Here is a 13409-nt window from a genome sequence, read left to right on the forward strand (position 1 = left end):
AAAAACAGGACAACATGTATAGAGTTTTCCCTGATTATACATTTTAAATCTCTTTCATAGCTGGCAATAGTTAGACAATATGACATCAGGCTCTGTTTTAATGAGACACGCATTTCCTATTTTGCAAAGTGCACACCAGGCTGGCTGAACTGGAATATAAATAGGAGGTTGTATTGTGATTAATAAATTCACTCTTAGCCAGTCACATCCAGGTCTTGTCGCTCTCAAACATCTGTGCCAATTATAGTGATGCATGACGACAACAGCTCAAAAAGGCGGCAAGAGGCTTCTTGAGGAAATGCGATTATTGTGCGGATGGTGCAGAATGGGGCATCCTGAACATATAACACATCAAATCTGCAGCCAAAGGCAGATGGTGTGTTTTTCTTTTATTGAACTTGTACAATAATAATAGAAACAAAAAATAAAAATGGTAATTAAGGCATTTATGTGGCTGCATCAATCCAAGCTATTTCAGTTTTATTTCTAGTATAGCTCAAGTCATAAAGGGTTACGTCATGCTATTAAATGTGACACGGCAGTGATAATGGGATTCAAGAATAAAACGTGAAATATTGTTTTCACTAAAAATATAGTTGGAAAAGACATACTGAGCTAATTTGTAACAGACTGAACATAAGAAATCTTTTTGTTTTTACTTTAAACGCACACATCTTTAGCAATATTCTGCCAGTGCTCTGTATTTGGTTTGCTCTCGCTGATAAAATCACAACAGTGTGGTCCCAAGAAAACTTAAAAATTACCAAACCATTGGGGTGCTGGTTGCAGCACCGGCACAAAAAATAAGCCCCATCAAGCTGAAGTCCTTTCAGCAGCGCCTCAACTAAGTCTGATAGCAGAGAATTTTTCAACTAAAACATCTGAAACTTCAGCTGTAAATGTCAAGCTGATGTCTCGGGCTCTCAGAATCAAAGAGCAACAGGGTTTTTGTGCACTCCTAATCTTCAAGCAAACATCAAAATTCAAAGAGAGCAGTCCATTGTTAAAGACACTAAACTCTCTCTTACGGTGGTCTGACAGAACACAGAATATGATGCAGCCCCGAAAAATGTGGTGCCTTTTTAAAAAGATGCAACTACTGTTCTTCAACACAAAAATGACAATTTCTTTACAGCTACCACTGTGAGTAAGGACATCATTTGACGGTGACAATGCAATTCTAAAAACATGAGTGAAATAAAACCTACAGCTAGTCTATTCTTTTGTGTAGTAAAAACATCAATTTCCTTTTTGGAATCCTCTGTATGTCAGAGGGTTGTTTCACAATTTACCAGAAACCAGTGTGCCTTTAAGCTGCTTGTTTTGTCCGACAACCGGTGTGCATTAGAGAAAAGCAGGAAATATCCTCATTTAAGACACTGGAGCCAGATCTTATTTGGCATTTTTGCTTGAAAAGATTCCTTAATGGTTATCTCACAAAACAAGAATGGGTAATAACTCACTTCTGTCATCTCACTAATAGAGGCTCTGAAGCTCTTATTTTGTCTCTACGCTTTAGTGATCACACGCTTGGTTTGTATGTCTGAGGCATGTTCAAGTAGAGAGTGACTGTAGCCAAACAAGGGGCAAATTACAGCACTTTAGATCAAAATGACCCCTTATTCACTACAAAAGCCTGGTATAGCAGGTTCAAAGTAGTGAAAAGTGGATTTTTAAACAAACAAACCTTGCTAAAATTTATTCTACTGATGTACAAAACTGAGCATGTCCACACCAGACCACTACCTCCACAGTGCAGCAACCAGGTTTCGTATATAGAGTACATATGTAGACGCTACACTGTACAGTCAATGTCTAGAAACTTGGTCGCCATTGATTTCCTGACTGTGGCTCCACCAGCAGCAAACCTGACGGCTATCTGGGCCTGACGGCTGATGGCTTATTGACTGGTAACTCTATACAGCAGAGTGGAGAGAGTAAGTGGGTGAGTGGATGATAGAGTGAGTGAGTGAGGGAAAGGATAATTGAGTAAGTGACAGAGTGGAAAAGTAAATAGGTGAGTGTGAGGAGAACGTTATCATTTTTTTTGGGTGTGGAAAGGCTGCAGGTGCACAGGTGAGGGTGAGGCCAGCTACCTTTAGGGTGACAGAGGTGTGTGCTTGTGCTTTCATGTCCATGTGTGTCTTTATGGCTGTCTGTAGCATCTTTACGACTCTTTAACCAGAACAATGTGTGTGCGCCTGAAGTGTGTGTGTGTGTGTGCGTCCGTGCCTCATGTCTTGTGTGTGACAGTTAGTAAAATGCGTGCCATGCACTTTAATAACACTGCAGTATTTGTAGAGGTGAGCAGTAGCAGCAACAGTAGCAACATTAGTGAACAGTATATAGAAAAGTGGACAGTGAGGGTGTGGGCCTCGGAACAGAAACACTTACCAAAGGACTCTGTGGTTAAAAAGATACAAAGAGAAAAGAAACAGCATAGACATGGCATTACAATCGGACCATTGGTTACACAGAGGAGTCGATTTAGTAGAAAAACACCTTGAAAAAGTACTGGAACGCCAAAGAAACAATCAAAAAAGTCATGATATTGAGTATCTACACAGAAGCTTTTCCTTAAAAGAATCATAAAACTCAACTATTTTATAAGCATTACATATAATGAAGTATTCTAACATATCAATTATATGACATTGCATATTGTAACATTATTTTTTTTTAGATTTTAATCTACTTTCTATGTAAAAAATAAATGTCAAAATGGGATCCTAAGCAGGGCATTAAGGGCTGTGCCAGGTAATTCATAAAAACTAAACAGGGACATAAACAAAGAGGTTGGTCTCAGTAAAGAAGCCAAAGAGTGGGGAGTCCAATCACAAGAAAAGGGGTTTTGGGTCCAGAGTTGGCCACTGGAAGCAGAAGGAGGGCTGAAGAGGGAAGGGACTTTGCTATGACATTTTGGGATTTCACACACTACTGTGGCTATCAAAAATAACTGAGGGAAATAAACTGGGGGGCTTGAGTGGAAGCCAATCTGTTGTCTGTGTGTTTTTCCAAGTAATTTATCATCGAGTTGTACAAATCCTGCCAGTGTATTTCCCCCAAATAACACAAATGCAATTTCTGGGAGTCAATTTTCACTTCCACGCAAGGAACACTTTCCAAGAAATTAGGAAAAACAAAAGGTTATTTGATTGTTTAGTCACAGCAGTGAGGTACATCAGAGAGGCAATTCCTTCAGTACACACCACCATCACCTGGTTGCAAATTTAGTCAGGAGAGGAATTTGTTTGTTTGTCACTGATGCTTGTCAGGAGCTTTACTATGAGAAAAATCAAAACCTTTCGTGATGGTGATTTGCAAAGGAAGTCCTCGGAGAGTTTGGATAAAAGTTGGGAGTTCACTTGAAAAAGGCCTGAAAGAGTTTAGAAGGGTTGGCAACCGTACACAGTCAGCTCAGACCACAGCGGCAGCAGAGAGAGGCAGCTGAAAAACACAGCCAGTAACCACGGCGGGAGGAGTGTGGAAGAGCAATAAGAAAAGGGGTGAACGAGGGCAAGAATAACAGAAACGTTGTAGGAACAGGAATTTAAAAAAAAAAAGAGGGGGTTGGGGGGAAAAGACGGGGAGAAGAAGGGGGATATTGAGGGGGAGATGAAAGCAAAGTGGGAGGGAAAAACCTTGAGGTGGAAATAAAAGCTGGGATTGAAGGGAAGGAGAAGAATGGAGAGATGAAAGTGCTGGTTACCTGAGCGGAGCTGCTTGATGCGTCCGTTGTTATTGGATGTGTTGACCGGCAGGAAATCCTTGAACCAGGTAATTTCTGGGTCAGGGTTGCCGCTAGCAGCACAGAGCATGGTGGCGGTCCGAGAACGCTCCACCACTTTCAGCTGGGGACCCATGTCAATGGTGGGAAACCCCGAGGGCAGCTGGTCCTCTGGAAATATCAAATATACGAGTCAAATCTTACACCGGGGAGGACAGAGTATTGGTTCACACACTTTTCTAATGACATGTTCCCACAGTTCTACCACCTCCTGCACAATCTGTCGTGTTCAAAAATCGATTCACTCTGATGTTTGATTTAAAATAGCAAGTTTTTGATTCTATTCATTACAAGAAAAGAAGGCACTATAGTTATTTTTCATGAAAAACTTTTCGTTTTCTGTCGTACAGTTTGGTCAAGTATGTACTAATACGACTTATTTGTGTGTGAATATTCATGACTTCTGAATCACAGTACATTTTCAGAGAAGCATGTGACTACCAGCCATTCTAAACTTGTTTACTGATACTGATAAATATTTTAAGAAATCAGCTCTACATGAACTTTTAATCCTATTTTTGCAGTTTTTCGCCTTAAACTGCAGGCGCACACACTGTCTATCATTCTCTGTACAAGTCAGTAGGACGTCCACATGTTCGAGGATTAATCAGAACTCCCGTCTACATAGGATAAACTGGGATAATATCTTTATGGTAATACTAGAGCTTCATCCCTCTGGGAATTTCTCACAAAGCGATATAAAAGGTAAATGTCCCACTAGCTTTCACATGAACAAATGTCGTCACTAAAGCCAATCACAACATTGCTCCTGTCCGGTTTCTAACTATCATTTCTTATCATCATCAGTGCCTTATTGGTTTGGAATAAAAAAGGCTTTGTGCACTTTATTTAAGGTGCACTACTATTGGGACTGTTTTCCCTTATTTGCAAGTTAATCGATATTCAACAAGTATACATCTGCCTTTAAGACTGACTGGGAAGTGACATCAACATGCATGCAATAATAAAATAAGACAAAATGTTTGCAAATCACAATTACAACAAAACTTTTTTCCCTTTTGAAATTAATACTTTGTGACAAAAGTCTCATTAAAAACTACACATGCCTGTAAAAAACAACAGTTTGAATCCCAAAACCTGCTGGCTGGTCTAAAAGGCATATTATCTTTTAAAAAAAGACAAAGAAAAGAAAATTACACTATTTATCATCATTTATCTGATATCTGTTTCCATTTAGAAAATCAACCAAACCGAGCTTGAAAATGTAATATTTCATCAGTCACTTTTTTCTACATATCTAATAAAAACAAATCTAATCTGAAAATGATTTGCTCTTCTTCGATTCTGTCAAAAAACACAACATTCTGTCCTCTTCTGCATAACCTAGAAGCCATGAGTGAATCAGCTGGGACCAAAAGTCATGTTACAAAAATACAGGGACTTGCAGTGGCAGTGTTTTAACACAGCAGACAAGTAGAGAAACAAATGAACAATTGAAAGTTGTAAAATGTCTATAGTGTGTGAAGCCACCATATTTTTGTAAGTTCGGTAACACCTGTTGGCTAAAATATTGTACAAGAAGGTTCCATTTTTATGTTGCTTATTTTTAAATAAATAAATAAATAAATTCAACTTTCACTTTTAAATGACTAATACCTTTAAAATTATGCCATATTGCACATTGCACAAACCCACAGTAACAAATTGCTTTGGGTTAGTCATTTTTTGGTTTAGGGAAATTTTCTGTAAATGTCTTGCTGGAAGTATTTTCTAATTATTTTAACTGTGGATAGCCTGTTACCATTTCTACATTTTTTCTTTGAGTTTCTGAGGAGCTGCCAGCCTTCTTGCAGAGCCCACACTAGCTGTTTTTCATGTTTCCTGTTACGCTAAACTAGGCTAACCGCCTGCTGACTAGTTGTGAGTGGTGTCGACCCTTCCATCGGACTCTCAGCATGAACACAAACAGTTATATTTCCCCAAGTGTCAAACTGCTACCTCCAATTACTGTGTACTTGTCTGAGTTGTGCATGTGAGCGTATTGCAAAAGCCCTCGCACAGTGGGCAGTCTGTGTTCAATACAACATGATGCTCAAAAGCTGAAGAGACGCGGCTTAAGCGCTGAACTCACACCAAGCTGTTCAGTTACTAGTCTAGTGTCAAAGGGTTTTAAGGGGAAACTGGCTGGTCGAGTGCAGGAGTCAAATTTACATTCAATTTATGCCAAAATATGTTTCACATCAGCCCCGAGACCAGCGGCAAGACTTTTAAAGAATCCAATAGCGAGGTCAAAAAGAGTAAGTAATATTTCATTCTACCTGACAAACTCACTGAAGCTTTAGGCAACTGCTCTTTGAATAAGAATCAACTGAAAATCAAATACGCTATTCTACTGGGATTCAGTAGCAGTTGAACGCTACTTTTTTGTAGCGGTGTCTATCACAAAGAACCTTTTCTGGAAGCTCATGCATTGTAAAAAAAAAAAAAAATTAGTCCAATAAAGACACATCCACTGGGACTTGCACCCTTTTGGGATGGCAAATCAGATTCATAGACATCGGCGGCAATTAAATCAAACGGAGAGTCATTCCACTGTGATGGAGGAAAATCAAAGGCAGTGATCCAGCTTCATTCAAGTGATGTGAGAGACTTAAGCCAAGGGAGGGGACAATGCTTCGAGGACATGAGCCGATCAAAGATGCCTGAACTGAGAAGACACTGTATCCACCCTGCATCAAATAGGTACAGAGCAATTTTTTTTCTTTTATAAAACAAACTCTAACTTTGCTCAACGCTGCACTTTGAAACTGCGAGGTAAAATGTCAGATGAGTCATCCATAATAAAGTGGATAAAGACAGACATGGAGAAAAAAAAAGTCAGACGAGCAAGGAGCGTGTTCCTACACTGTATTTGATTTGGAAGGCAGGCTATTTTAATCCCCCACCCCCCTGTTTTTTTTCTTACCCACAATCCCTTGTGACTTTATCCCTCTCCACCAAACAGAGCCTCATTAACGGGAAATCCTAGCGCTGAATCTTGCCAAGGAGATGCTAATTCTGGTACTAGCCCATCGAACCGTAGCCGATGGGTCGTGAGACACCGGTTTCACGAACGCGTGTGTGGCCTTTTAACAGCTCCAGTTTCAATCAATCACAACGCCCCGAAAAATGGAAACATGGACATAATAAACCAAGAGAACAAGATGAGAAGGTGTTTGTGTGTATCTGTGTGTGGGTGTTGAAAGTGGGCAAAAGTGCAAAAGAGAAGAAAAAAAAAGAGCGAGAGGAAAGAATATAGGAGAAACGAGGAGAATAGATTCCAATAGAGCAGGACAAAGAAAGAGTGACGGAAAGGAAAACAGACAGAACAAGTGAGAGAGGAACAGACAGGGAGGGAGAGTGAGCACAAGGGACCTATACAGCATAACAATCCTGATTCTCTCCGCTTTCATTATGCAAACGCTTACTTCAAAGCCAGCCCCTCGTAGGCAGGAATAATGCATTCTATTTCATCTACCTGGGGTGGGACACCGCACCGAACACTGAGGATGCACAGTTCCAGTGCTACTCCCCGAGATCACGCATCTCTCCCTGCCCCTTTTCTGCAACCACTGACATGTGCACAGAAAAACAGTTGTGGTCATGGATCTGCAGGAGGAACGAAACGAGGCCTGGGTGAAAACACACATGCACAAAACAACACAAGGACACACACACTGATGGGCAGACCAAAACAAAACATGGGCATTTTTTTAATTTAAAGTTGACAAGGTGTGAAGCGATGTAAGCGAAAGCGAGGCCTGATTCAATGGACTGAAGCACATACACACGTGCTAACGCGCGCGCATAATCAGCTTTCCACCATCCATCATGGCGACAGGTGTAACCAACACCCCGGTGTGTTTGGGACGGAGCCGCATGTGCGTGCGTGTACGTGTGTGTGTGTATGTGTGTGTTAGAGAAACAGTAACAGCTAAGAACCCCCTGAGGTCGGGGCAGATGCGTAACCCTACACTCCCTTGTTGACGGAGCCTCGCACACATCACACTGTTTCCTTTGGATGTGCTCCCGCTTCACTGTTTCCACTGTGAGCGATCCAGATAATTTCACAGCTCACAGAAAAGCCCAGTCTCACAATCATGGGAACCGCTGTGCGAACACTTTTCTCCTTATGCAAGACCCAAAATGAAATCACAAACGCACACACAGACACTCAAATACATAGCGTTCTGGGTTTGTCATCAGTAAATCTGGAGGACTGTCTGTTCTTCATGGGAACTAAAGAATGAGCTGGCTGCTGTTTCAGAAGCCCAAGTGTAATGTGCACCTGCAAACAAACCTGTTTCTGTCATTCATGACTGACTCAGAGGATGAACTGTAGGGAATAATTCTTATATCTTTAATGCACGGATAATATATTTAACACAATCCAAAACAACACAACTGTGCCACGGCAATTCTTTCTGTTTCTTCCATGTTAACTTTTTTGCTCAGAGGGTAATTAATTCAACTCTGGTCTGTTTGTAATGTGTACCTAAAATCAACCACACTGATGACACACAAGAAATATAGCATCTTATGCATACTACAATGAATATAGCCAAACTATAATTGCCCTTAATACAACCTGTGCCTTCAATGAATGCTTTATTTACTAGAATTTATATAATTCTTACTAAGGTAAAAAGGAAAGTTATTGTCCACCGCAGTTTACAGACCACTGTGACCTGCTGTGATAGCACTCACATTCACTTTCACCTCTAAATAAAGTAATTTAGATAGTTTTGGCTTGTTTGCAACCTGTTTGATCAGCTGACTGCTCAAGTCTACAGCTCTGCTGTGTGTGATTGAGGGAGTTTTACATCGTAAGTCTTTGTCAAATAAGATCCAAAAGCGCTGTGTTGTCCTTTAAAAAGATACATTAGTCAGAACATTAAAACTTTCTAATTTACGACCATATTTTTTGGACTCAAGTGCTTATCAAACATCCCTTCAGACACACACACACACAACGTTTTTCTTGTGCCATGAATTATACAGTATCTGACTGTACAATGGATACTAAAGCATATAATTGCTCTCAGCTTCATTATTATTTCAGCCATTGCCAATCACAGCCATTTACTGGGAGCCAAGATTTCAATTAGCCTGGTTCTAATCCTCAGTAATTAAGCCGGCTGACCTTAACACCGGATCCCTCCTGTCAGACAGTCAGTCAGTCAGTCAGTCAGTCACTGGAGCTTTGGTGCCTTTCGAGATCCAGGGAGGGACACGGCGACATGACTGACAAGACTGTGTGTGTTTGTGTGCCCGTCTAAGTGCGTGTGCATGTATCTGCACACATGTGTGCACTTTGTGGCTGACATTTGGACTGACAGTCTATCGGGGACTATTAGCTGCTCCCAGGTGGCCTTTTATTCATCTGCAACACAATGACTCCTCAGAGGAACAAAAAGAGGCTAATCACTACATAAAGGCTGGCTGTCTTAGATTGAGGATACGTCTGTGTGTGTGTGTTGCCCGTGTGCATGTGCTTGAGCGATAATGTTCTCGGTGAAAAAAGAAAGATTGGAGATGAGGGCACTGAAGCTTCCATCAAGAAGAGCAGGAAGAGCAAAAATAGATGCAAAGAAACATAAGCAAGAGCACAACCAGATGCACACATAGAAGCGAGCATGCCTGCATGCACTCACATGGACAGACAAGTGCAAACACACACACGTACAAAAGACAACTGTGCGAGACAGGAAAAATTCTGGATGGATGGAGCGGAACAGCACAGAAGATGCAAAGAGTGGTCTGATGTGAATAATTTAGAGGCTGCTGTGTAGTGGACCTAAGAGTATGTGGAGAGACAGAGGGAGTGAGCGATAAGGAAAAGAAGGATTGTGCATAAAAAGAGAGGAAAATGGGAAGAGCACAATAAAGACTGAGAGGGAATGGACTTGGGAAAACAACAAACACAGACAGACAAGAGAGAAAGACAAGAGACTGGCGGACAAGCTCAAACGGTGTTATTAGCCCTCAGAGAGACGAGAGAAAAAAGGAGAGAGAAAGAGATGAGATGGTGGAACAATAGGCTGCACGTCCTTTCCCCACGAGCACGTACCGTAAAGGCAGGCGATGTGATTATCCACACTTGAGCAACTTCACTCACTAAGACACTCTTGAGCTTCAAACTACCGGTACATAATGTTCTCCTAATGGACTCCACTAACACTAACATCACTATCTGCATTAATGGACTCTTGCTAACACTAAACCGTCTACCGCAGTGGATCCGTGCTTACACTTGCATATCCATATTTGAAGACAAAATTCCCTTAACCTCAAATTTCTTCTGCATAAATAGTGTTCAAGATACAAGAAAAGTGACAGAAAAGTATTACACTGACGGTACAAAACCTGACTATTACTAGATTATATTTTTAGTGTATTCAAGGCAATGCTAACATCAATAAAATACTTTCAGTATATGATAAGAAAACAAAATGCTACTATGAAGCAAACTAAACTAGTGCATAAACTGTTAATGACTGATTGATAACTTCGATAGAACATAGCCAGAATCATATTTACTCATAAATAATCATGCACATAGACTAATCATCACTGTGTGTTTAAACATCAAAATTCTTAAATTAGCCAGCAGTTTGAAAAGCTTCTTTTAAAAATCACTAGAAAGACATCCTTTTGAGAGAAAGAAATTCATCTGACTTTCAATCTGTGATCAAGTGTTTGATTGGGAAAACTATTCAAATCTGATCTGAAAATCAGGACATTTCAACAGACTCACTTGCACGTCTCAATTAAAAAAATTCTCTAAAAAATACCCTTTGCACAGACCAGAGTCTGCAAAAAAAAAAAAAAAAAAAAAAGAAGTCTCATATGGGACTTTTAGTTAAACTGCAGGCTTTGTTTGTAGTAAAATACTGACAGCATATACAGACACCATTTTTTTCCAGTACTGGTGATAATTGTGAGCACATATTGTACATGTACCGGTAGATGTCTGTAAAATAATTTATCACTAAATTCAACTTGTGTTTTTCTTAATTTTTTCTTTTCCTTATTTAAATAGTTTATGGCATTATAACTGTGCCATATTGCACAGAAGAGAATTCTGAATTCTCACCATTCCTAGCTAGGTTTGTGTTGTTTCCATATATTGTGGTAAAAATGAACCCACAGTGAGTAAAAACACAACAGGCCCAAAGAAAATGGGGTTTAGAAAGTTAAAAGTGTGTGAAAGTTTGTTCCCAACTCACAAAACTCACTAATGTTGAAAGATCGTTCTTGATACTGGAAATATGAGCACAGAAATTGAAACAATGAATTCTTAACAAATGGGTTAAACTGGCAAATATTTATTTACTTACAGCAGTTATTAATGATAAGAGTTAATTATGGACGAATAGACTACTACGAGACTGAAAAATGCCTTCGTGTGTGCAAATACATTATTTATTCTCTATTACAGGGTGTTATGAACGAATTCAAGAAGTGTTTTGATTATGAACGTGAAATATAGTGTGTGACAGCTACATGGAGTCAGACTGAGAGTGCGTTCACACTGACCTCTTAACACGCTGAGTCTGGTGGAGGCAGTAATCTCTCCTGCTGAGTTGGAGGCGTGACATTCATAAATTGCCTCATCTCTGGGGGTTCTCAGCGGCTGAATCCTCAGGACCGAGCCGGATCCATCGTCAAACTCTATTACCTGTTGTTGGGAAAATTTGTTAAAGCAGCTAAAATAGCTATTTCTCTTATGGATCAAATGATGCGTGGGCTGAAATGAATCGCTTATAGTTGGTGTTTCTTTACTCATGTCACTTGGCATGCGGCTGCCGAAAAAGGAACTTTTGATAAAACCTCTTCTGAATTCATCAAGCTTTAAAATACTGCATTGTGCAACAGATAGAGTGACAGCAAACTTGTTGAAATGTATCTGAAACACTGGACTCTGACTGGTGTTGCTGCTTGGTTTTAATTTGATCCTCAACAAAAATTTGCAGGGAAAACACGTTTTTAAGGACTTGTTTCAGTTTTTAATTTAGTGAGAAAAGCTGAATCCAAAGTGTAACATTGGTCACTACAGACATTGAAATCCAATAGCACTACACAAGCACTCCACTGAAGTACTTTTTGACTGCAGTGAAATAATGTAGTAGAATACTTCTCTTGTCCTGTTTGGATTTGTAATAACTTTGGGATTTTTCAGAGCTCCCAGATTGTGCATTACAACTGTTCTTGCATAAGCTTAATACAAGCATGTAATTGATCTGGATTTTGAATTCTGGGAAGGGTTGCTACCGACTGAAATCCAATAAAAATAAATCTCACAACAAGTCCTGCCCAACAGGAACAGGAAGAGAAGAAAAATATACAGCAGGTAGCTCAAGCTTATATAGTCTGAAATAAAAAACAGAATAGTTCCTGGAGTAATTTAATCACAAACAGGAAGACACCCAGATGAACTTAAACCTGGGAGGAAAAACGGACTTATTAAAGTGGAAAAAGCACCCTGAGCTCAGGGTGACGCTGGCGGAGCCGATTCAACATCTCCATCTAAGAGTGACTTGTGAGGTGGGGAAATAAATCAAAGGTTTGGGCCTCTGGGAAACTAATAAGGCTGATCATATAAGAATCTCATATACTGTAGCCCAAGGCATTATCTGACATATGAAAGAGTTGGAACAGAGAGCATTTCACACACCTGCAAAACCTTTGGAGTACAAATACAGAAAGGACGGAAACTGATCAAATCTTTCCAGGTAAAGATTTTGACTTTGTATCCAAATTGTTCATGTGTCTGTATATAATCATAAATAAATGAAAACACAACCCTCATCATTGAGTTAAATGTCAACTTTCATCGCAACAAATATCAGCGGCAAAAACACTGATGATGGTTCTGCTGTATTCAGACAACCTGAGTGTGTATGCATGTACAATACAGGGTTTCAAAGAGGAAAACATAAATGTACAGCAGCATTTTTTTTCATTGTAAACAATTCTGGCAATTATTTAATTAACTGATTCTTTGGTGAAGGCCAATTTCTTGTGTTTGTCTAATTAACAGTCTGATGAGCTGGAACTAAGCAGTGTTTGACATTTAATCTTTAAAAGTGTTGAAGAGAACTAGTCTGACAGTTTGAAAACACGTTTTTTCACTTTCTACATTCTTAATGTATCCATAAATATCAACCTATAGGCAGGTTATGGTTAGCTTATCATGAAGTGTACTGAAAACACAGCTAACCTGGCTTTGCTCAGAGACCAAACATGTGCCTACAAGCATCTCTAAAGCTTGCAGATTAACACTTTACATATTGTATATTTAATCAGCACAGCTGTCTCGTAGCTCCATCCTCATCTATTATAATTCAAACTATTCCTTTTAGCAATGAACTGATTATTAGAACAGTTGCAGATTAATTCTCCGTCAATGAAATAATCATGAATCAGTGTTTACGGCCATGTTTAATGTCATTACTTTTACCAGTCAAACGTCTGCTGTGAGAAAAGTGTAAGGAGGATAAACAGCGGGAAAACACAAACAAGAACTGACAACAACAGCAGCAGTCCTCCTGCTTCAGTTCACTCTGTGACCACGAGCACAGCCTCCACGCAGTCAGCAAACCTCTACCGCGGCTCTATT

At 39.8% G+C, this 13409-nt stretch overlaps 1 protein-coding gene across 1 annotated transcript in view; it reads right to left on the reverse strand.

Annotated features, from left to right (window-relative positions):
- Positions 1–13409, reverse strand: part of ptprdb (protein tyrosine phosphatase receptor type Db) — a 155521-nt gene that overhangs the window by 43301 nt on the left and 98811 nt on the right. The window contains 2 exon segments of the mRNA XM_051946554.1: positions 3710–3898; positions 11327–11468. Of these exon segments, the coding sequence (XP_051802514.1) occupies positions 3710–3898; positions 11327–11468 (331 nt within the window).

This window comes from Acanthochromis polyacanthus, chromosome 3, assembly GCF_021347895.1.
Source record: "Acanthochromis polyacanthus isolate Apoly-LR-REF ecotype Palm Island chromosome 3, KAUST_Apoly_ChrSc, whole genome shotgun sequence".
Classification (NCBI taxonomy): Eukaryota; Metazoa; Chordata; class Actinopteri; family Pomacentridae; genus Acanthochromis; species Acanthochromis polyacanthus.